Source organism: Phyllostomus hastatus, unplaced genomic scaffold, assembly GCF_019186645.2.
Source record: "Phyllostomus hastatus isolate PE091 unplaced genomic scaffold, TTU_PhHast_1.1 phas_contig_17, whole genome shotgun sequence".
In the NCBI taxonomy this organism is placed as follows: domain Eukaryota; kingdom Metazoa; phylum Chordata; class Mammalia; order Chiroptera; family Phyllostomidae; genus Phyllostomus; species Phyllostomus hastatus.
The window spans coordinates 33,369,038-33,395,140 of NW_025333664.1; the positions used below are offsets into that span (position 1 = coordinate 33,369,038).

Here is a 26,103-nt window from a genome sequence, read left to right on the forward strand (position 1 = left end):
TACAATGTTTAAATTTTTAAATTTCTTTCTTGGATTATTATAATGGCTATGACATCCTGGGCAAAGTTGAATATAAGTGATAATAGTATACATCTTTGCTTTGTTCCTGATTTTAGAGGGAGAGCTTTATATATTTCATTCTGTATGCTGCTTAGTTGTAGGATTTTCATAATGCTCTTTATCATAATGAACTTTTCTTCTAACCTTAGTTTGCTAATGGTTTTTATTATTAATGGGTACTGAATATCATTAAGTGACAATCTTATGGGAATTATCCTGTAGGTAATTGTCAGCTTTTCTCTTGCTGCTTTTAAGATTTTCTCTTTATCTTTAACTTTCAGCATTTTAATTATGATGTGTCTTAGGGTGGGCCTCTTTGCTTCCATCTTGTTTGGGACCATCTGTGTTCCTAGACTTGCATGTCTCTTTCCTTTACCATATTAGGTAAGTTTTCTTTCATTATTTTTTCAGATAGATTTCCAATTTCTTGCTCTTTCTCTTCTTTTGGGACCCTTGTGATGTGAATGTTGGAATGCTTGAAGTTGTCCAGTAGGCTGTTTACACTATCCTCATTTTTTTGGATTCTGTTTTCTTCTTCTTGTTGTTCTGCATGGTTGTTTTTTGTTTCCTATGTTCCAAATCATTGATTTGATTCTCAGCCTCATTCTCTCTATTGTTGTTTCCCTGTAAATTGTTCTATGTTTCACCTGATATATCCTTTGTTTCTGACTGGAACATCTTTATGCTGTTGAGGTCTTCATTAAGTTTCTTGAGCATCCTTATAACCAGTGTTTTGAACTCTGCATCCTAGTTTGCTTATCTCCATTTTGTTTAGTTCCTTTTCTGAATTTCCGATCTCTTCTTCCAAATGGGCCATATTTCTTTGTCTCCTAGTTTTGGCAGCCTCCCTATATTTGTTTCTATATATTAGGTAGAGCTGCTTTAACTCTGTATCTTGGTAGTGTAGCCTAATGTAGTAGGGGTCTTTTAGTGACCAGTGGCACAGCCTCTCCTATCAAAGTATGCCCTTCCTGTGGGCTGAATACACCCTCCTCTTATAGTGGAGCCTTGGTTGCTGCTAGCAGATCAATGGGAGGGATTTACCCAGGCCAGTCAGAGGCAAGGACTGGTTTTGACCACTGACCACCAACATCCTCCCTCTGTGGAATATGAGCTATATAGGGACAGGGTGCTGGTGGTCCAATGTGGTCTGTAGCTAATGGTGAGCTGGCCCTGGGGTTTCCCGGCTGGTGCAGGCCAAGTCAGCCTCCACTTGTGTTTTACCTTGGACCACCCTGCCTGGGCTATAAAGCAGTCTGAGATGGCTTCTACTTGTGCTGGGCTTGCAGATTCCCAGGTGAAGCCAAGGTTTGAATTAGGCTGGCAACTGCCAGTGCTGAACCTGGGGCTCATTGAAGCCAGCTGTTGCTTGTTTGAGAGGATTTAAAAAATAGTGAAGCATTAGCCAAGACCATCCATTCACATGGAAAAGCAGCTTGGGTGGGTCTGTAAGTTGGGTGGGGCAGAATCTCTGGGGATCTCCCAAAGCAGGTCTAACAGTATTAGCCAAGTTGACAGAGTCTCAGATATGGCACCAGCTTGCCCACTCTATTGGTGGGGGGTTTAGAAAAGGGACAATGGCCTCAGCTTGCCTTGATGCCAGACACTTCAGTTTCTCCTTGTATGCCACTAATGCATTTCAAGCTGCTACCCTGGTGCTAGAGCTCAGAAGGAGTCATTCTGAGAAGGTATGTGTTGGGAACAGCCCTGCCTGGTTTCAGAAGCTGTAACACCCCATACCTAAGGCTGATAAAGTATCTTGGGACCATAAGCCACTAAGGAGACAAAGCTTATCTTCCCAGTAGGGGCACTGCCTCTGCCACCTTTTACTTCATCCTGCTTGGCCCTGGCCAGATGACTGGTTAGCCAATGATGGGTAAGATTCCTCAAGGGAGTGACAACTTAAGAAGGGCTCAGTCGAGAAGGGACTCTCAGGGAAGGACCTAGAGGACTATAAAAAAAAAGAGGGGTGATGAACCCTCACCCTTCAGCTTTGATATAGCCTGAGTCCTCATTCTGTCTGCAAGAAGTCTCCTAATCTCTTGGCTGTCTTACTTCCCTTGTCTAACTTAAGCCTGGAGGGCAGTGCAACCCTGGGCAGGAATGAGCAGTTACCCAGGGTGACATCAGGCCTAAAAAAGAATGCATTTTATCCTGTGAAACCTGCCTTGCTAAGAATGCCCTCAATTTAAATGTTAAGGGTCCAAGCATAGAATGAGTTTGTTTCTCCAAAGTTTTATGGCCCTTTAGCTATCTGACCCTGACTCAGAATAAGCCCTCACAGTTCTTTGAACGTTATCTATTTTTTGATCCTTACTGCCTGACAGTGACTGATGAGATTTACCTGTATTCCTATGCAAATCAAACCCAATAAAAGCCCTTTGAGGAACAGGCTCCTGGCCCTTGTCCTTTGAAAGATCTGCCACCTTTTCTCCCCAAGCAAATCATGTCTTGGTAGACTTATTCACATCGGCCAGGGCAGCCAGGGGGACCCTGCAGATAGAGCTCCCCCACAGGTATGTCCATGTGTGGGTTCTTTAAGAGGAACTGTTTGAGGTTCCAGCAGTTTCTTTCACTGACTCAATTCCTGCTGGTTTTTGCAACCAGAAGTTGTGGGAACTTATCCTCCTGCCACTGGAATCCTGGACTGTGGGGGCCTGGTATGGGGCTGGGACTTCTCACTCCTGAGATATCCTTCCTGAATTTTTAACCACCACACAGGGGTGAGAGACCAGCCTGTTCTGTGTCTGCATCCTCTCCTAACAGTCTGGATGGATGTATTTCTTTAATTCTGTAGTTGTCACACTTCTATTCAACTTGAATTCTGGTGGTTCTGAGTGATGGTTGTTGTATATTTTAGTTGTAATTTTGATGTAGTTGTGCAAAGTGGCAAGCCATGTCTGCCTATGCCACCATCTTGAATGGAAATCCACTAACACATTTTAAATGTCTACAATCCCTTACAAAGACAGAAAATGATCAAACTCTAACAAAGACATGCTGTAGCTAAAATTTCATGTTTTAAATTCAGTAAAAGAAAAAAAAATGGCCTTGGCTGGTGTGGTTCAGTGGATTGAGCACCACCCTGTGAACCAAAAGTTTGCAGGTTTGACTCCCAGTCAGGCAGGCCAGGTCCCCAGCAGCGGGGTGTGGGAGAGACAAATGATGGATGTTTCCCTCCCTTCTCCTCCCTCCACAAATAAGTAAAAGATTTCTAGCCAAGATGGAGGCATAGGTGGAAACCTTTCGCTTCCTCGCACAACCAAAAGGAAGATAACAACCAATCTAAAATCAATAAACAACCAGAAGTGCCAGAAAATCAAACTGCATGGAACTCCAACAACCAAGGAATTAAAGAAACAGTCAACCAGACCAAACAGACTGGTAAGATGGGAGGACAGAGAGAACCCGCAGCAAGACAGTGGACCATGCAGGCTGAATGGGAAACTGAGACTCAGAGCTGACTGTGGACTACAGTGGCAGTTGCTGTAGTGTGAGAAACTCCCAGTCTCACACGAGGGTTCGTTGGAAAGTGGGGCTAGAGACCAACAAGCAAGCTGCACTGTTCACTCTCTGGCCCCTCCCCCACAGACAGTGTTGCAATGCAGCAAAGAGGGTTACCCTGCCCTGGTGAATACCTAATTCCCCACCCCCTAACAACTTAACAGATACCCTAAAACAAAGAAATATGGCCCAAATGAAAGAACAGAGCAAAACTCCAGAAAAAGAACTAAGAGAGAAAGAGGAGATCACCAACATATCTGACGCAGACTTCAAAGCCCTGGTAATCAAAATGCTCACAGAACTGATTGAGCTTGAGTGCAAAATGAAGGAACAAATGAAGGATACCCAAAGTGAAATAAAGCAAAAATATTCAGGGAACCAACAGTAACAGGAAGGAAACCAGGACTCAAATCAATGATTTGGAACGAAAAAAGAAATAAACATCCAACTAGAACAGCTGAAGAAACAAGAATTCAAAAAAATGAGAAGAGGCTGAGGAACCTCCTGGATAACTTTAAATGTTCCAACATCCTAATCATAGAGGTGCCAGAAGGAGAAGATAAAGAGCAAGACATTGAAAACTTACTTGAAAAAATAATGAAGGAGAACTTCACCAATCTGGTGAGAGAAATAGACTTCCAGGAAGTCCAGGAAGCCCAGAGAGTCCCAAAGAAGCGGGACCCAAAGAGGAACACACCAAGGTACATCATCATTAAGTTACCCAAGATTAAAGACAGAGAAAGAATCTTAAAAGCAACAAGAGAAAAGGAGACAGTTACCTACAAAGGAGTGCCCATAAGACGATCAGCTGATTTCTCAAAAGAAACCTCACAGGCAAGAAGGTGCTGGAAAGAAGTATTCCAAGTCATGAAAGGCAAGGACCTACATCCAAGATGACTCTATCCAGCAAAGCTATCATTTGGAATGGGAGGGCAGATAAAATGCTTCCCAGATAAGGTCAAGTTAAAGGAGTTCATCATCACCAAGCCATTATTATATGAAATGTTAAAGGGACTTATCTAAGAAATTGAAGAAGAGCAAAAACTATGAACAGTAAAATGACAACAAACTGACTACCATCAACAAATGAATCTAAAAAAAGGAAAAACAATGAAAACAAAAACTAAGCAAACAACTACAACAGGAACAGAATCAGAGAAATGGACATCACATGGAGGGTTTTCAGTGGGGAGGGGGAGGGGAAGAATAGGGAGTAAAAGGTATAGGGAATAAGAAGCATAATTGGTAGGCACAAAATAGATGGGGAGAGGTCAAAATGGTAGAGGAAACAGAGAATTCAAAGAACTTATATGTACAACCCATGGACATGAACTAAGGGGTAGGATGCTGGAGGGTTAGGGGTGCAGGGCAGAGGGAGGATAAAGGGGTAAAAACCGGGCAGACTATAATAGCATAATCAATAAAATATACTCTACTAAATAAATAAATAAATAAATAAATAAAATCTTGAAGAAAGAAAATGTTTGTTTTCAGCACTATTCCAAGCAAAAATAATGGAAAAAAACTGGAATAAGTCTTTAGTAATATTCATAATTTTTTAAAGAATAGAGACTGTGTGTTATAATGTCCACATACCACTCAGTGCTCCAACAGCTCCAAAATTTAAGGATTTTCCATCCATTATGCTGGCATCACACTCAATTTCACCCAAGAGATTTAGATTAGATCCCATTCCTGCATTTGTAAAAGGAGAATCCTAAAAGATAAAAACAAAAATTAATATACCTTTAGTCTTAAAAAACATTTAATGTTAATCCTTCATAACCTGTTCCATAAACTTAAAAAGGATAGAACACTTCCAAACTCATTATGACAGTATTACTACTATGATTGCCAAACAAAACAAAGACATCATAAGTGAAGAAAACCTACAAATCAATATATCTTATAAATATTGATGCAAAAAATCTTCAAGGAAATACCAGCAGACCAAATGCAACAAAACATAAAAGAAGTATACACCATGAAAAGCAGGGATCCCAGGAAAGCAAGTTTGGCTTAATAATTGAAATTCAATGTAATTCACCATGTTAATAAAGGACCAAAAAACAAAACACCATGATCATGTCAACAGAGAGAAAAAAACAAAAAATTTGATAAAATACAACACGCTTTCGTGAGGAAAAAATAAAGTTCAAAATAGAAAGAAAAGGGATCTGAATATGATAACAGGCACCTACAAACAGTTCAGCACTGACAGTAGAATAGTGAAAGACTGAATGCTTTCCCCTGAGCTCAGGAACATTACAGTACAACAATGTTCACTCTCACCACTCGTATTCACCATTATACTGGAAATCTGGACAGGACAACAAGGAAAAACAAATAAAGGGCACCTACATTATAAAGAAACAAGTAAAGTTATCTCTATTTGAAGAGGACATGATATTGTATACAAAAAAAAAACACTAAAAACAACTAGAACGATAAACAGTTCAACAGGGATGCAAGATACAAAATCAACATACAAAACTCAATTTTTTACCTACATGCTAGCAAAACAATCTAAAAATGACATTAAGAAAACAATTCTACTTACAATAACAGCAAAAAGAATACTTACGAAAAGTATTTAACAAAAAAGTGTAAGATGTATATGCTGAAAATTACACAAGTTAAAAAAATTTTAAGACCTAAACAAATGTAAGGACAGTCATGTACATAGGTCAGAAGGCTTACCATCTTCAAGATGCAATATCCCCCAAATTGTTCTGAATCAAAAGAATCATTTGTCAAATCCTAGCAGTGGTGTTTTGTTTTTTGTTTTGTTTTGTTGGCAGAAAATGACAAACTACTCCTAAAATTCATACAGAAATGTAAGGGATTCAGAATATACAACATGATCTTGAGAAGAAAAACAAAACTGTAGGGCTCACACCTATCTAGGTTTTACAACTTACTACATAACTACAGTAATCAAGACAGTGTGATCTAGACATATCACTAAGGATAAACAGATAGATCAATGAAACAGAATTAAGAGTCCAGATATATAAGCCTTCCAAATTATGTTCAATTCAACAAGGATGTCAAAACAATTCAATAAAGGAAGGACAGTCTTTTCTGTAAATGTTGCTAGGACAACTAGATATCCATAAACAAGAGAATGAATTTAGATTATCTCATACCATATATAAAAAATTAACTTTGAGGGATCAAAGACCTAAATGTAATAGCTAAAACTATAAAATCCTTCAAAGAAAACCAAGGGGCAGCCGTAGCTGGTGTAGCTCAGTGGACTGAGTGCTGGCCTAAGAACCAAAGGGTGGCTGGTTTGATTCCCAGTCAGGGCACATGCCTGGGTGGAGAGTCAGATCCTCAGGAGTGGGTACGTGAGAGGCAACCACATGTTGATGTTTTCCCCCTCTTTCTCCTTCCCTTTCCCTCTCTCTAAAAACAAATAAATAAAATATTTTAAAAGGGAGGGGGCAAATGTTCATGACCTTGTATTATACAATGCTTTCTTAAATATGGCACCAAAAGCACAAGCAACCAGGAAAATTTTTTAGTAAATTGGACTGTACCAAAATTAAAACCTTATGTTACAAAATACACCATTAAAAAGGGTAGGAAAAAACTCACAGAATGGGAAAAAACTCCAAATCATTTATCTCATAAGAGATTTGTATCCAAGAGATATTTAAAAATTCTGCAACTCTAAAATAAAATAACAGAATTTTTAAAAGGGCAAAAGATATAAACAAACATCTCCTCAAATAAGCTATGTATATAGCCAATAAGCACCTAAAAAGATGCTTGTCAATATCAGTCATCAGCAAAGCGCAAATTGAACTACAATAAAATACTACTTCACATCCACAATTCTACTTACAATATCAAAAAGAATCAGAAGGAGAGATGTGTTGGCAAGGATATGAAGAAATTAGAACCCTCATACATTGCTGGTGGGAATGTAAAAAGGTATAGCCACTTTGGAAAACATATATAAATTCCTCAAAAAGTTAAACAAAGCTCTGGCAGGTGTGGCTCAGTAGATTGAGCGCTGGCCACTGCTGGCCTGTGAAGTGAAATGTCACTAGTTGATTCCCAGTCAGGGCACATGCCTGAGTTGCAGGCCAGGTCCCTGGTTGGAGGCACGACGTTTTTCTCTCATACTGATGTTTCTTTCCCTTTCTTTCTCCCTCTCTTCCCCTCTCTCTGAAAATAAATGAATAAAATCTTTTTAAAAAACATTTTTTTAAAGTTAAATAGAGTTATCATTTGACCCATCAATTCTACTTCTAGGTATATATCCAAGAGATTATAACTTGTCTACACAAAACCTGTACGTGAATATTCAATACTCATATTTCAGCATTACTGTGAATAACTCAAATGTTCATCAACTGATGAGTGAATAAATAAAATATGGTATATTTATATAATGTAGTATTAATTACAATAAAAACTAATAAAATATTGATATGTAGCACAATATGGATGAACCTTCAAAAAATTATGGTAAATTTTTTTAAAAGCCAGTCACAAAAGTCCACATTTTAGAGGATCCTGCTTACATAAAATGTAGAGAATACACACATCCATAAAGCAGACAGAGTGATTGCCAGAAGCTGGGAAAAGAGGCAAAGTGGAGTGATAGCTAATGGTTACTGCATTTCTTTTCTGGTTGATAAAAGAAACTAAAACTAGATGGTGGTGATGACTGCAGAACTTCATAAATGTACCAAAAACCAGTAAACTGTATACCATAAAAGGGGGAATTTTATGACATGAATTATATCTTTTAAAAACTATATAAAGAGGAAAGGGGATATAAGAGGACTAAATGGCAATAGAAAAAATACAATTTAAAAAAGATATAAAGGAAAAATAACTTGTAAATAAGGTACACACAGAACATAAAGGCCTGGAAGCAGATGTATTTGAATTTTTTTTTAAAAGGCAAAACACACACATAGTACCATGTTTTCCTAATACAGTGAGTAAAGTTTTAAAAAGTATATACCACTAGTCTTGTTACATGAGGAATGTATCATACATGACTTCCAACAAGAGAATATGTGAAAAAGCTAATAATACAAAACCTTACAATAAAAATAAATGTCATGGGGACAAAGTCCTAAAAACTTTTTATTTCTCAAGGTTTTATTTATTTATTTAGGGAGATGGGAAGGGAGGGAGAGAGGGAAAGAAACACTGGTATATGAGAGAAAAATCAATAGGTTGCTTCTTGTACTTCCCCAACTGAGGACCTGACCACACCCCAGACGTGTGCCCTGAATGGGAATTGAACTGGCAACCTTTTGGTTCCCAGGCCAGCGCTAAACTCACTGAGCCACACCAGCCAGGGAGAAACTTCATTTTTTTAAAAAGAGAAGGGGAGGGAAAAGAGATCAAATTGCATATCTTAAAGTGTCATTGAATAGATGAAGGGCCTACTCCAAAACAACCAATGGCCGTAAAATATAAACAACTCCACCTCACATTCCAGATAGCTGAATCAACCCAGAAAATTAACTGTTCTAAAGTAAGACCAATATTACTTAGGAAACCCAAGCAATTTGGATCAACCTAAGTATCACCAAATGCCCCAAATCATCTACAAATGTCCCCAGTTTTGTGAATTTCTGCCAAATGCAAGAAAAACTGACATTAAAACCTTCCTAAAATGCACCTATACCTTGAGCAAAGGGGTGAGGGAGTTGAAACAGAGCTTTTGTCTTCATGCAGTTAGACAATGTAATTGTCCACAGAATTTTAAAAATAAGACCACAGGCTACATCATTAAATAGAAAATGAATGATACAAATGATCAACATTTTGAGCACTCAAAAGGCAATCATTCACTATAAGATGGAGAAGTTAACATAGCAGGATTTCTGAAGGATGTTGAAAAGCAAAGACTAGCCAGGAGGCAAGAAAATTCCATTTGATGGAAATGACATGAGCAACACATAAGCAATGGAAAGTGTAAGAGCCACAGAAGATACATTCAGCAAAAATGGTTGGTTGGAGACAAATATGGAGATTGCATAGGGCAATCTGTAGTTAATTGGAAAAACAATGAGAATCTGTAGTTAATTGGAAAAACAATGAGAAGCCAGTAAAGCTTTCTGTTTAAGAGAAAGACAAAATGAGTACATTGGTCAAGAAAACATAAACTGACATTCATATATTGTATGATAAAGAATGGGAGGATACATGGTATGGAATGACAGTAGTGAGAATAGAAGACAAGAGGAAAAGATCAAAACTTTCAAACGTCAGAGACCAATAAAACCATTAGTAAGAAAAGGCATTTTTTTAAGATGGGTTTTTTTTTAAAGATTTTATTTATTTTATTTTTAGAGAGAAGAGAAGGGAGAGAGAAAGGGAGGAAGAGAAACATCAGTGTGTGGTTGCCTCTCACACATCCCCTACTGCAGACTGGACCTGCAACCCAAGCATGTGCCCTGACTGGGAATCAAACTGGCAACCCTTTGGTTCGAAGGCAGCACTCAATCCACTGAGCCACACCAGCCAGGGCAAAAAGGGCATTTTATAAGATAGAGGGAAGAGTGTGCATAATTAGGCATAGTAATTCTGAATAAGGCCTTTCAAGTAATTATTTCTAACTCAATGAGTTCTAAACCCTAGGAAAGAGAACACAACTAAAGAAAAGATCATGGCTCTGACCAGTGTGGCTCAGTTGGTTGGGCATCATCCCACATGGAGAAAGATCTCCAGTTCCACTCCCAGTCAGAGCACATGCCTGGGTTGCAGTCAGGGGACGTGTGAGGCACAACCAGACAATATTTCTCTCACACAGTGAATGTTTCTCTCCCTTTCTCCCTCCCTCCCCTCTAGAAATAAATAAATAAAATAAAATAAAGATTATAGTTTAAAACAGAAGAAGCTGAATTCTTGCCTGAATTATTTCATATTTTGAAAAGTATAAAAGTCCAGATCAAAAGTCTTTACAGCACATAACAAAGAGACTATAAGCAAAGTATATTACCACCATATTACAAAGGTTTTTTAACTATATCTCTATAACTTCCCTTACCTTATCACATATATCTTCAAAGTATGTGATAAAGGAGTTGAAATATGAGAGAAATGTAAAGCATTCATATTTAAAAATCCCAAAATACAGACAAGCTCACACTATGTATACTATCTTAACAATCTTTGAAATAGGATATATCAGCTAATCAGCTCTACAAAATTAAATTCCATGTAATATCCAATTAGAAACCACAAACTAAACAAAGTTATTCTGAAAATAGTTCTTGTGTGATGGTTTAAATTTGACATTTTAAAAAAAAATATGTAAGAAAATGGAAGGATATCTTAGGAACATTTTTTCAAAAATATTTCTCCTACTTCAAAATATACTTCTAACTTCAAAAGTGTGTCTACTAAACTGCTTCTCACAATAAAAGCATAACAGGGATCATATTTGCTCTCCTAACTAAAATATCAGACAAAATACAAGTAGATGTGACAAACAGACGTTATTAAATAACTAGCACAGGACTCTTATCCTGAGAGAAGAGACACTAACCAGGCACCTCAACTTAAGTCCTAGAGATACTTTCCAGGCCATAACACGGGAAAGAGGAACTCAGAAAAGAGCCTATGTTCTTCTAGGCCAGGAAGGCTATATGCAGTACAGGGTACAAACAAGAGAAAGCTGAATGGTGAGAGCTCCTGAGACCCTTAGTCTTTTAAATATGTATTATACTTATAAAGTAAATATCAAGGCCAAAAAGAACTTCTACAAAACTTTAATAAGTTGAACAATTTCTAGAGCTCATACAGAGGTGTAACTAGGTGATGGTCCCATCAACCAGAATGAGGATATCAGGAAAAGTCTTAGCAAGTAATGTCTCAAGAGTTGGGCCAAATTATCCCTAGAAAGGCGGCTACTGTGGACCCACACTCACAAGGTTTTAAAGCAAGCCTCAAAAGGGCTGTACTGATTTAAACTAACAACATTGTCCCAAAACAAAGTCCTACAATATTTGAAGAAATACTACTATAGTATCTAACTCCAAAAACTGTTAAGATTCATAACATTTAGTATAAAACCAAAGATGACCAGACATGCAAAAATCAGAAAAATATGGCCCATAACCAGAATAATCGAACAATGAAAACAGACCCAGAAATATGAGATGATAGAATCTGCAAACAATTCTAATGTTAGCTAACAATGTTAAAATAGTTTTCATATAAACATACTCTACATAGTCATAAGGATAAGGAGGAAAGAATAGGAAGGATTAAAAAAATAAAGTGAACTTCTAGAAATGAAAAATATAATAATCTAAGATGAAAAACACTTTGGAACAGCCCTGGTTGGTGTGATTCATTATTAAATGACTTTATTTAATAATACTGTATCAACATACATTCATGAATTGTGAAAATGTACATACTAATTTAAAATGTTAATAATGGGTAAATAATCAGGTGTTGAGTATATGGAAATTCTCTGTGCTATCTTCTCAATTTTTCTGTAAATCTAAAACTGTTCTAAAATAAAGAGTTTACTTAAAAAACAAATCAAGCCTCAGCCTAGGAGAAAAATTTAACAAAACATAAAGATAAAGAACTTGTATACAGAATATATTTTTTAAAAAAATTCATAAATTCATTAAGACAAACAATCTAAAGTTTTCAATGGGCAATTCTATGTACAGATTGCAAATAACACAAGAAAAGGTGCATAATATCATTAGTCATTAAGGATATGCAAATTACAACTACAAGATACTACTACATATCCACTAAAATGGCTGAAATTTAAAAAAAACAATACTGTGCATTGTCAAGAATGTGAAGGAACTGCAACCTAAACTGATGATGAGAATGAAAATGTCAAATAGTTTTTTCCTTAAAGTTAAGCATGCACTTATTTTACTCCTAAGTACTTATTCAAGAAAAACTAAAGCATATGTCCTCATGAAGACCTGTATTCAAATGTTCATATCAGCTTTAACCAGAATAGCCAAAAATTGGAAACAATCCAAATGCCCATTAACTGGTAAATAAACAAATTGTGATATAACAATACAATGAACTACTATTCAGAACTAAAGGAACACACTCCTAATATACCCAACAATATGGATAAATTTCAAAATCATTATGCTATGTGAAAGAAGCCAGTCACAAAACACCACATATTGCATGATTCCATTTGTACCAAAATCAAGAAAAGGCTAAATTATGATAAAAAGTAGAGTGGTTGTCAGGGACCAGTAAGAGAAGGGAATCAACTATAGATAGGTATATGAGGGAATTTGGGGGGTGATTAAAATATTTTATACATCATAATTGTATTGTTGGTTACATAATTGTATACATTTATCAAAACTCATCACACTATACACTTAAAATAGATGAGTTTTGGTTTACATAAATTGTACTTCAATAAAACTGACAAAGTATACCTATCACTTGATATAAACTGATCACCTTATATTCTAACTCACTCTTATAAATAATATGTTTAAGCTTTTTAAATGCTCATTTGTAGTTATCTTCTGACGTAAATCATTTCATACAACTAGTATTCATTATGTCCAATCAGAAGCCAACAATCCTTTAAAACCTGTCAGACCCTATTACTCCCATTCGAAAACCTACCAAACTTTCCTATCATACTTAGAATAAATTCCAAAGTGCTAATTTCCAATATTTACAAGGCCCTACATAGTCTAGTCCCTCCCTCTCCCAACTTATTTCCTCCTCCTCGCAATTCCCTCAGTACACCAAGCACACACCCACTCAGAGCCTTCACATTTACTCATTCCTTTGAAATGCTGCATTTAGTGCAAGATTCTAGCAGAAGAGTCAATAAATACACACTGTGTGGGTATAGAAACACACATATATATATAAATAGCTGCTGTTCAATGAGGGTAAGTATTATAAAGAATGAAGTGGGGTAAGAAGAGACAATGGGATACTTTTCCCTCTAACCAGAAACTCTGGTAATTCTATGGGCAATTCTATGTACAGATTGCAAATAACACATGAAAAGGTGCATAATATCATTAGTCATTAAGGATATGCAAATTACAACTACAAGATACTACTACATATCCACTAAAATGGCTGAAATTTAAAAAACAATACTGTGCATTGTCAAGAATGTGAAGGAACATCTCCCCATGGCTTTTTTCCCTATTTTGTTCATGTCTCTGCACAAATGACATCTTATCAGAAGGCCCTCCCCTTACTGACTTGGCATTTTACCCACCAATTTCTTTTCTCTATTTTATCCTTCCTTATAGCACTTTTTACTACCTGACATTGTATGTAATTTTGTTTGTCTAATTCTCCCCATAGAATGAACACCCCATGATATTAAGTGCTATATCCCCAAGTCTAAAGTAATGTTTGGTACACAGCATGTACTCAATAAATATTTGCAGAATGAATAAATAAGAGTTCATTATAATTAGATATAAATAGAATAATTAACCATTGTGAACAATAACTCCTTAAGCAAACTGACAGGTATTGATTCTTACAGGTTACTCCTATAGAGAAATGCCAGGAAACTGTAATAGAGTGCTAAGAATTCAATCTTTTCACAATCAAAATAAGAAATAAAATAAATTCAGACAACAGACTTTTCAGTTTTTATTAAAAGGAAAACATGGTTAGGCTTATTCATACCTTTCAAAAGAGAAAAAGCTTATAAAAAGTAAGATATCTTTGCTGCTTAACCCAGCAAAGAAGGGGCAGCCAGTCAGCAGCTATACCCCTACCATGACATAAAAACCCTTTCTTATTAATAAAATTTGGAAGTACCAAGCCAAGGCAAAGATCTGCAAAACATTACTCTTTCACTATAAACCACAACCTGTATTACCCATTTAATGTCCTTTGCTGAAAAGCGTAAAATAAAAGAACTGTTTGCAAGGCTATGAGTATGAGGTACACTGTACCTTTGGGGTACAGATCTATTATGAGACCTCTATTAACAGTTCTTACAGATGCAAACAATTTAGTTTTCAAATGTACAAACACTAGACTGGCACACTATAGTCATTTTTATAAAAATGACTTATGTTTATCCAATTTTCAATCTTCCTCTAAGGAAAAGTTAGACATTAATAGGAAATTACTAATATGTTAGTATTCATACCCTGTTATTCAAGTGAAAATTCAACAAAATCATTATGTAATTGAAATATATTATCACAAATAAAACTTTGTAATACAGTTTATTATTTAAAATTAAGTAGGCTATAATGTCAAAATATAATTTAATTGCTATCTTCATTAATAAGCAGGTACCTTTAATAATATAAAGCTTAGGAAAAAGGGGAAAAACCCCCAACAGTTTTGAAACTATTTTTTGAATTTTTTAAAAGTAGAGAATAAAGACAGGATGTATACTCAATGTTGTTACAGTTTTGTTTTGTTTTTCAAACTGCACTGGTAAGACGTGTACACTATATCTATCTTACCTGACATTATCCTAAGAATTACAAATTCTGTGGTATTTCATCATCAATTTTCATTATTTACAGGATTAGTGGAGGCCAATGAGTAGTGCTGCCAAAAAATCATTTGGAAATGTTTTATTTTGTTTCCAATTAAGCTCAGATTTTCAAGAACTGAATTGTTAAAAGATTTCCAATTTAGATTTTTCTCTGGTGGTATAGGTTAAAACTCATTCATTAAAAAAATATTTATTGGGCATTTACATGCCAGGCAAGTATTTTCTGTCAAGAGCCAGACATATCATACAGTTCAGACTTTGCAGGCCACACAGAAAATTCTACAACTACAGATCCCTCCTGTTGTAGTGTAAAAGCAGCCAGGGAAAATACACAAATGAATGATCATGGTTTTATTCCAATAAAACTTCATCTATAAACAATGAGATTTGAATTTCATAAAATTTTCTGGTGTCATGAAATGTTCTTCTTTTGACTTTTTTCCAACTATTTATTATTTATTTATTTATTTATTTTTCTATTTCAGGGCTTGCTTTGAACACTCTGATGTTTTCAAAATAGACACTTTGGGTTCCAACCATTTAAAAAACAAAAAACCATTCCTTGTTCACTGGCCATTCAAAAACAGGAAGCAGTCCAGATTTAGCTTTTAGACCATAGCTTGTTGATTCTTGATCTAAAACCATGGGGACAGAGCAGTGAACAAAACAAATATTCTTGCCCACATGGAGGCTCAAGTCTAGCTAAGAGAGATAAACAACAAGAAATTAAATAGGTGGCATATTAGTAAATATGGCCCATTAGTAAATATGGCAAATAGGTGGCACAGTAGTAAATATGATGAATATATATGAAACAGGATAGAAGGAGTACTGGGCAAGGTTAAAGGGCTATAAGGGGAAGACACGAAGACCTCAGGGGGAGTTACAATTTATTTTTCTTTTTAAGCCTTTACTCTGACATAATTTCAGAAATACAAAGAGACCTGGCCAGGTAGCTCAGCTGGTTAGCACATCATCCCAATTTGCCAAGGTTGTGCATTTTATCCCCAGTCAGAGCACTTATAAGAATCAACCAATGAATGCATAAATAAGTGAAACAACAAACTGATACTGTCTTTCTCTCTCTCTCTCTCTCCCCTAAATAAATTTAAAAATGTTTAAAAAAACTATATGTAGAAATGCAACAGTAATATAGTATCCAGAATACATGAAAAATTCCTATAACTTTCAATAAGAACAACCAAAAACAACCCCATTTTAAAAACAGATAAAGGACTGGAATAGACTTCAACACTTCTCTGAAGATATACTAATGGTCAACAAGCACATGAAAAGATGCTCAACATCATTAGTCATTAGAAAAGTGAAAACCATAAGCACAAAAATGTGGAGAAACGGCAACCTTTGTATACTGCTGTTGGTAATGTAAAATGCTTGACCTTCTGTGGAAAGTTTGGTTGTTTCACAAAAAGTTAAACACAGAATTAGCACTCCAGCAATCCGTACTCAAACAAATACTTATACTGAATATTCACAGAAACCCTAGTCACAATAGCAAGACTGGGAACAGCTCAAATGTCCATCAATACATGGATGGATTGTAAAAAATGTGGTATAGCTCTGGCCAGGTGTCTCAGCTGGAAGCATCATTGTGTATACCTAAAAAAGGCTGTGGGTTCTATCCCCAGTTAGAGCACATATGTAGGTTGCGGGTACCAACCCCAGTCACAAAGATGCCAGAGGCAGTAACTGATGTTTCTCTCTCTCCCCCTCTCCCTCTTTCTCTAAAGTCAATAAACATACCTTTGGGTAAGGATTTAAAAAAAAAAAAAAAAAGAAAAAGAGCCCTGACTGTTGTGGCTCAGTGGACTAAGTGCCAGACTGAGAACCAAACTGTCGCCTGTTCAATAACCAGTCAGGGCCCATGCCCTGGCTGCGGGCCAGGTCCCCAGTAGGGGGTACACAAGAAGCAACCACACATTGATGTTTTTCTTCCCTTCTCTTCTCTCTAAAAATAAATAAAAATCTTAAAAAAAGAAAACTGTAATATATACATGATTAATGTTGAATAATATTCCATACACACACACAAAAAATAAGTACTGATACATCCGATAATGTGGACGAACCTTGAAAACATCATGCTAACTGAAATAAGTCAGACACAAAAGGTCACATATTGCACGATTTCATTTACATGGAATCTCCAGAATTTGCAAATCCACAAGAAGAAAGCAGATTGGTGGTCACCAAGGGATGAAAAAGGATGGAATGAAGAACTACTATCTAATGGTCACAGCATTGCCTTTGGAGAGATAAAATGTATTCGAACAAGACAGAAAACACAGCGGTAGGCAGGAAGATGGCAGCGTAGGCAGACATGGCTTGCCTCTTCACATAACCACATCAAAAGTACAACTATAATATACAACAACCATCACTCAAACTGTAAGGATTCAAGTTGAATGAAAGTTTGACAACTATGGAATTAAAGAAACCACACCTATGCAGACTCATAGAAGAAGTGCAGACATGGTATGTGCTGGTCCCTCACCAACATGTGGTAGATAAACTTGGGAGGGATATCTTGGGAGTGAGGACTCCCAAACCCACATGAGGTCCCCCAACCCAGCGTTTCAGTGCCAGGAAGTCCCACAACTTCTGGCTACAAAAACCAGTGGGTATTAAGTCAGTGGAAAAATTGCTAGAGCCCCAAGCAGTTCTCCTTAAAGAACCCATACACAGACTCATCCTATCTGGGCTCCGGCACGGGGCCGGGGGTGGTTTGAGAGGCACCAGTGGCATACAGGAGGGAGCTGAGGTGTCCAGCAGCAAGGCAAGCAGAGGCCACAGTCCCTTTTCTGGGTCCTCCCTGCAACAGAGCTGGAAGGCTGGTGCCCAAACTGAAACTCCATCAACCTGGTTAATACTGTTTGACCCACTTGGAGGTCCCCAGAGACTCCGCCCCACCAAACTTACAGGCCCACCCAAGCTGCTTTTCCCTGTGAATGGATAGTCTTGGCTCCAGCTTCACAACTTCCTTAATCCTCCCAAACAAGCAACAGCTGGCCTCAGTGAGCCCCAGGCCCCTTACTAGCAGCAGCCAGCCTAGATTCACAATTTGGCTTCACCTGGAAATCTCAAAGCTCAGCACAAGTAGCAGTCATCTCAGATTGCTTTACAGCTAGGCAGAGTGCCTTGGGCAAAACACGAGTGGGGGCTGACTTGGCCTGAACCACCTGGGAAACCCCAGGGCCAGCTCACCAGTAGACAGCTACAGACCACAATGGAGCACGAAATACTCCTCCCTGCATGCACAGGTGATCCACCACGGAGGGCGAAAGTTGGTGGCGAGTGGTCAGAGCCAATCCTTCCCATGACTAGCCTGGGTAAATTCCTCCCATTGATCTGCCAATAATAATCAAGGCTCAACTATAAGAGGAGAGTGTACTCAGCCCACATGGAGGGCACACCTCAAATGCCCAGCTTGGGTAACGGGAGACTGTGACACTGGACACTAAAGGACATCTACTACATTAGGCCATACTACCAAGACACGGAGTCAAAGCAGCTCTACCTAACACATAGTAACAAACACAGGGAGGCTGCCAAAATGAGGAAACAAAGAAACATGATCCAAATGAAAGAACAGATCAAAACTGAAGAAAAAAAGTGCTAAACGAAATAGAGATAAGCAATCTATCAGATGCTGAGTTCAAAACACTGGTTATAAGGACGTTCAAGGAACTTGGAGAGGACCTCGGCAACCTAAAAAAGATCCAGTCAGAAATGAAGGATTCGCTATTGAAACAAAGACCAATTTACAGTAAAACAACAGTACAGTGTATGAAGCCAAGAATCAAATCAATAATTTGGAACATAAGGAAGCAAAAAACAACAGCGCAGAACAAATTTAAAAGAATAAAAAAAGAAACAATAATACTATAAGCAGCCTCTGTGCAACTCAAAAGGTCCAACTGATAGGGGACTTAAGGGTTGGAAAATTTTAGTTTAAGTAACAGCTAATAAGCTTAGTAATCAATGCATGCAAAAGCTTTTGTTCCAGGAACTAAAGGTATGACCCACCCTGACTCCAAGAGACCATAAGCGGTTCCACCTTTGTTCCTCAGGAGGACTGCAAGCAACTCAGGATGACATGTGAGCCATTGTACTACAGGGTGAGATGACCACTGCCCAGCACACAGCTAAAGACGACCACCTGGGGCACAGCTTAAGACCACCACCCTAGGCAAGAATGCTGGAGTTGTTTTTTTCAATCCAATTAATTCCTCCCTGAATTTCAAAACCCCCTCACCACACCTTGTTTATTCCCTGATATAAAAACTTTGGCAGGGAGAGAAAAGAGAAGATGGTCTGTTAGGGTATGAACCCCCCATCTTCTCAGACTGCCAGCTATCTGAATAAAGCGCCCATAAAGATTCAGTCCCTGTCTCTGCTTATTGGGTTTGGTAGTGACAGGCAGCCCCAACTCCGGTGTCTTTCCCAGTTTCACAACACTCACATCATAAGCATTCCAGAGAGAGAAGAGAAAGAGCAAGAAATTATAAATCTACCTGAAAAAAAAGTGAAAGAAAAATTCCCTAATTTGGAGCAGAAAGTAGACATGCAAGTCCAGCAATCACAGAAAGTCCCAAATAAGATGGACGCAAGGAGGCCCACTCCAAGACACAAAGGTTAAAGATAAAGAGAGACTCTTAAAAGCAGTAAGAGAAGAGCAGTTACTAGATGGTTGCCAGACAGGAAGGTGTTGTAGGAGAATGGACGAAGTAGTAGAGGATTAAGAAATACAAATAGGCAATTACAGAATAGACATGGGGCTATAGTACAATTCAGGAAATTTAGTAGACAAAAAACTTATACGCATGACCCATGGATATGAACTATGGCAGGGGCATTGCCTGAGGGAGTGGGGGATGCTGGATGGCAGTGGGCAAAGGAGGAAAAATCAGGACAACTGTAATAGCATAATCAATAAAATATAATTAAAAAAGAAACAAAGGATACACTCATTGAAATAAAGGACAATTTAAAGGGAAACAACAGTAGAGTGGATGAAGCCAAGAATCAAATAAATTATTAGATACATAAGGAAGCAAAAAACAACCAATCAGACTAACCGAAAGAAAAAAAGAATCCAAAACAATGAGGATAGTGTATAACAGCCTCAGGGACAACTTCAAGAGGTCCAACACTAGCATCATAAGGGTGTGAGCAGAAGAAGAGAAAGAGGAAGAAACTGAAAATCTACTGTAAAAATAATGAAAAAACCTTCTCTAATTTGGTAAAGGAAAGAGACATGAAAGTCCAAGAAACAAGGACAGAGGGACAGAGGGTCCCAAACAAGATGGATGCAAAGAGGTCCATTCCAAGACACATCATAATTAAAATGCCAAAGGTTCAAGATAAAGAGAGAATCTTAAAAGCAGCAAGATAAGAAGAGTTAATTACCTACAAGGGAGTTCCCATAAGTCTATCAGCTGATTTCTCTAAAGAGACTTTGCAGGCTAGAAGGGACTGGCAAAAAATATTCAAAGTCATCAAAACCAGAGACCTACAGCCAAGATTGCTCTACCCAGCAAAGCTATCATTTAGAATCAGAGGGCAGATAAAGAGCTTCTCAGACAAGAAAAAACTAAAGGAGTTCATCATTGCCAAACTATTATTATATGAATATTAAAGGAACTTATTTAAGAAAAAGAAAATCAATCCTTGAACATAAAAATGGCAACAAAAAAAAAACCCAATTGAATAAAAAAAAAAACAAACTAAGCAAACAAGAAGAACAGAGACAAAATCATGGATACAAACAGTGTTTTGATGGTTGCCAGATGAGACTGGGGTGTTGGGGAATGGGTGAAGAGGTGAGGGGATTAAGAAGTACAAACAGGTAGTTACAGAACAGTCAGGGGGCTATAAAGTACAATACAGGAAATGGAGTAGCCAAAGACCTTACACACATGACCCATGAACATGAACAATGGTGTGAGGATTGCCTGAGGAAGTCAGGGGTGCTGGGTGGAGGGGGGCAAAGGGAGAAAAATCAGGACAACTGTAATAGCATAATCAATAAAATATAATTTTAAAAAATTAAAAGAAAAAGAGGCAGTGGGGGCATACATTATGAATGCTTAAATGTCACTGATTTACTTTAAAATAATTAATTTTGTATTCTATGAATTCCCCCTCAATTAAAAAAAGGCAGACATGAAAGATTACATACTACATGAGTCCCGTCAAAGAGATTTTACCCTAAGAGTGACTGAAAGGAGGCATGAGATCTTCTACAGTGTTGACATTGTTGTTCCTAACCTTAGTGCTGGTTAGACACAGGTATGTTCACCATGAAAAATTCAAGAACATGTCTCTTTACAATAAATGTATATACTTTTACATATGTATACAGACTTTGATAAAAAATTTTAAACAGTCATGTAAAATTTTGAAAATAAAAGATGAACTGCATCTTTTAAATACTGTTACCACTATGGGATAAAGATATGAGGGTTCTCTCTATATTATTCCTTACAACTGCATGTGAATCTACAGTAATCTAAAAATAAAAAGGTTTTTAAAATAATCAAAAATAAAATTTCCATACTCCTATTATCAAAGATCATGATTCAAGTCATGTAACATGAAGATTAGGAAATCTCCATTTTTGAACAAGGAACCTCACATTATTCTGATCCAGCTGGACCATGACCCTCACCTAGAGAAATTCCGACCTAAATGAATTTCATAAGCAGTTTAACCTCACTTTCTCTGCAAACCTCATTCTTGAGGAGGCTTATAAAGACACCTACCAGCAACAACACAGAGAAGGTAGAGAGTACAAAAACACAAAATGAGCCATGAGAGGCTACTAAAGCTAACCACTCAGCACAAGGATTCAACTTTTACTAGAGAAGAATTAATGAATTGGAGAAACAGTAATAAAATGTAAGAAGTCATTGACAAAAGGACATACAAACTTTCTGGATAATCGTCACAAACACAGCCACAAATATTATGTGCAAATCAATAAGTTTTTTTCGTATGCGTTCCATTAAAAAGTAGCAGAATCAAAGCCAAAGAAGATGGCAGAGGAGCGAATGGAAGTCACACTTAACCTCCTCCCAGGGCCAATTGGGAATTACAACTCAATTGTAGAGAACCACCTGGAACAAATAACTAAGCAATAGCAAGAGAGAAGCCTTATAACCTTGAACAGAAGAATTAGCTTCAGCACTACCTATCTGCACCTGCACAACAGCACAAAAGACATGGTGGGCAAAGTGACCCTAAGTCAACAAGCTGGAGGGAAAGACCTACCAAAGAAAGACCCAACAACAATCAAAAACTAATAATATCCAGATAGCCAACATAAACGGCATAAAGGGCATCCGAAGAACATCTAGTTCAGAGGATCAAGGAGACTGCACCACTGAATCTCACAGGCCTCCTAACACAGAAGTTCATACCACAAAGTCAGGAAGTCAAAACAGATCAGTTTAAGAAGCAGAAGCAAACAAGAGTATCACATTAATGGGAAGTCAAAGAAACAACCCCCAATCGAAAGGAAAGGGGGAACCCTCAAAGCAGTGCTAAATGAAACAGAGGCAAGTCAATAATCAGATACTGAGTTCAAAACTATGGTTGTCAGGAAACACAATCTGCTCAGTGCAAATTACCAGAATCCACAGGGAAACTACGAGGAACTTATTGAAAACTGTACCAGCATGAAAAAGGACATAGAAACAATCAACAAGTGCCAAGAGGAAATGAATACAATTTCTGAATTGAAGAACACAGTAGGAATCAAAAGCATTCTAGATGAAGCAGAGGATCGAATCAGTGAGCTGGAGGACAAAGTAGAAAAGACCTCCCAGAAAGAGCAAGAAAAGGAAAAAAGACTCAAAGGACAAAGTCCTAAAGCACAAAGAGGGGTTAAGGGAACTGCAGGACAACATGAAACGGAATAATACCCGTATAACAGGGATACCTGAAGAGAGAAGCTAGAAATAGAAAACCTGTTTTGCAAAAATCAATAATGGAAAACTTCCCTAATTTGATGGGAGAAAAAGCCACACAAGTCCACAAAGCACAGAGGGTCCCAATCAAGAGGAACCCAAAGAGGCCCCCTCTAAAACACATCATATTTAAAATGGCATAATTCAAAGCTAAGAAAGAATCTTAGCCCGGGATGGTGTGGCTCTGTGGATGGAGTGCTGGCCTGCGAAGCACAGGGTAGATGGTTCAATTCCCAACCAGGGTACATGCCTGGTTGCAAGCCACATCCTCAGTTGGGTGCACACAAGAGGCACACACAAGAGGCGCACACACATTGATGTTTCTCTCCCTCTCTTTCTCCGTCCTTTCCTGTCTCTCTGGAAATAAATAAATAAAATATTTTAAAAAAAGAGAGAGAGAGAGAGAATCCTAAAGGTAGCAAGGGAGAAACAGGAACTGACATAGTAGGGAGCCCCAATAAGGCTAGCAGCTGATTTCTCAATAGAAACACTACAAACCAGGAGGAAATGGCAAGAAATATTCCCAGTAATGAAGAGCAAAGGCTTCAACCAAGACTACTCTACCCAGCAAGGCTCTAAATTAAAATAGAGGGTGAAATAAGAAGCTTCCTGGACAAAAGAAGGCTGAAAGAATACACCAAACCATCATTGCAAGATATGCTAAATGCGCTGCTTTAAGAGGAGGAAAAAAAAGAGTGAGAAAGAGGAACACAGGTACAAAGGGAGTAAAATGGCAATGAATAAGTACCTATCAATAACCTTAAATGTAAATGGACTAAATGCTCCAATCAAAAGACATAGGGTAGCTGAATAGATAAGAAAGCATGACCTACACATATGCCGCCTACAAGAGACTCACCTCAGAACAAAACAGCTACTCAGATTGAATGTAAAGGGTTGGAAAAAAAAATATCCCAAGCAAATGGACAGGGAAAAAAAAACAGGGGTGGCAATACTTATATCCAATAAAATAGACTTCAAAACAAAGGCCATAAATAAGACACAGAAGGATACTTCATAATACTCAAGGGAAGAATCCATCAAGAAGACATAAATATTGTAAACATATATACACCCAACATAGGAGCACCCAGATATATAAGGAAAATCTTGGAGGACTTCAAGAAAGATATGGACAGCAACACAATTATAGTGGGGATTTTAACACCCCATTGTCAACAATGGATAGATCTTCCAAACAAAATATCAAGATATTACATCATTGAACAATGTCCTCGATCAAATAGACTTAACTGATATATTTAGAGCCTTTCATTCCAAAGAAGCAAAATGCACAAAAATAGACCACATGACAGGACACAAAACAAGCCTCAACAAATTCAAAAAAACTGAAGCATTTTCTCAGACCATAAGGGCTTGAAACTAGAACTCAACCTCAAGGAAAAAAAAAATTCAAAAATATTCAAAGTCTGGAGACTGAACAGCATGCTATTAAACAATGAACTGGTGAAAATCAAAAAGTTTCTGGAAACAAATGAAAATGAACATACAACAGTCCAAAACTTATGGGACACAGCAAAGGCAGTCCTGAGAGGGAAGTTTATAGCAATACAGACTTACCTCAAAAAGACAGAAACATTTCAAATAAACAACATAACCCTACATCTACAAGAACTGGAGGAACAACAAAGAAAGCCCAAAGTGAGTAGCAGGAAGGAAATAACTGAGATCAGAGCAGAATTAAATGACATAGAGACTAAAAGAACGATTCAAAGGATCAATAAATGAAGGAGCTTTTTCTTTGAAAAGATAAACAAAATTGCCCTGCCTGGCGTAGCTCAGTGGATTGAGTGCAGGCTGCGAACCAAAGCATCACAGGTTCGATTCCCAGTCAGGGCACATGCCTGGGTTGCAGGCCATGGCCCCCAACAACTGCACATTGATGTTTCTCTCTCTCTCTCTTTCTCCCTCCCTTCCCTCTCTAAAAATAAATAAATAAAATCTTTAAAAAAGGTATCAAATATAATTTAAAAAGAAGATAAACAAAATTGACAAGACTTTAAACAGGGTCATCAAGAAAAAAAGGGTGAGGACCCAAATAAAATAAAAAATTAAAGAGGAGAAATTACAATCAATAGTACAGAAATGCAAAGGATTGTAAGAAATTTCTATGAAGAACTATATGCCAAGAAATTTTCAAACCTGGGTGAAATAGACAAATTTCTAAAAAAAAATAATATCCCAAAACTGAATCAAGAAGAAGCAAAAAGCCTAAACAGACCAATAGCAGCTGATGAAACTGAAGCAGTAGTCAAAAAACTAACATCACACAAAAACCCTGGACCAGACAGTTTCACAGTAAAATTTTACACAACATTTAAGGAAGAGCCCCCTATCCTTCACAGACTATTCCAAAAAATCCAAGAAAAGGAAGACTCCCAAACTCTTTTTATGAAGCCAGCATCATCCTAATCCGAAAACCACATAAAGACACAAAAAGAAAGAAAACTACAGGCCAATATCACTGATGAACATAGACACTAAAATCCTCAACAAAATATGGGCAAACTGCATCCAACAATACATAAAAAAGACCATACACAATGATCAAGTGGGATTCATTCCAGGGATGCAAGAATGGTACAATATTCAGAAGTCAATAAATGTAACACAGCACATAAACAAAAGAAAAGACAGAAATCACATTATCGTATCAAAAGATGCAGAAAAAGCATTGGATAAGGTACAGTACCATTTATGATTAAAACACTCAGGAAAGGGGGATTAAAGGGAGCATAACTCAACATAATAAAGGCTATATATGAAAAATCTACAGCCAACACCATACTCAACAGACAAAAACTGAAAGATTTCCCACTAAGATCAGGAACAAGACAAGGATGTCCACTTTTAATACTTCTATTCAACATAGTATTGAAGTCCTAGCTGCAAACATCAGACAAGAAAAGATAAAAGGCATCCAAATTGGAAAGGAGGAAGTAAAACTGTCATTGTTTGCAGATGACATAATAGTGTACAAAGAAAACCCTATAGACTCCATCACAAAACTACTTGACCTAATAAGTGAATTCGGCAAAG

At 37.4% G+C, this 26,103-nt stretch overlaps 1 protein-coding gene across 7 annotated transcripts in view; it reads right to left on the bottom strand.

Moving 5' to 3' along the window:
- The window catches only part of TASP1 (taspase 1), a 295,111-nt gene that overhangs the window by 239,641 nt on the left and 29,367 nt on the right, over nucleotides 1–26,103 (bottom strand). For all 7 annotated transcript variants that reach the window (XR_006785060.1, XM_045833625.1, XM_045833624.1 and 4 more), the window contains one exon: nucleotides 5,161–5,281. Coding sequence is in view for 6 of the 7 variants with exons in the window: in XM_045833625.1 (XP_045689581.1) it covers nucleotides 5,161–5,281 (121 nt within the window). In the remaining variant the exon portion in view is untranslated. The remainder of the gene's footprint in view (nucleotides 1–5,160; nucleotides 5,282–26,103) is intronic.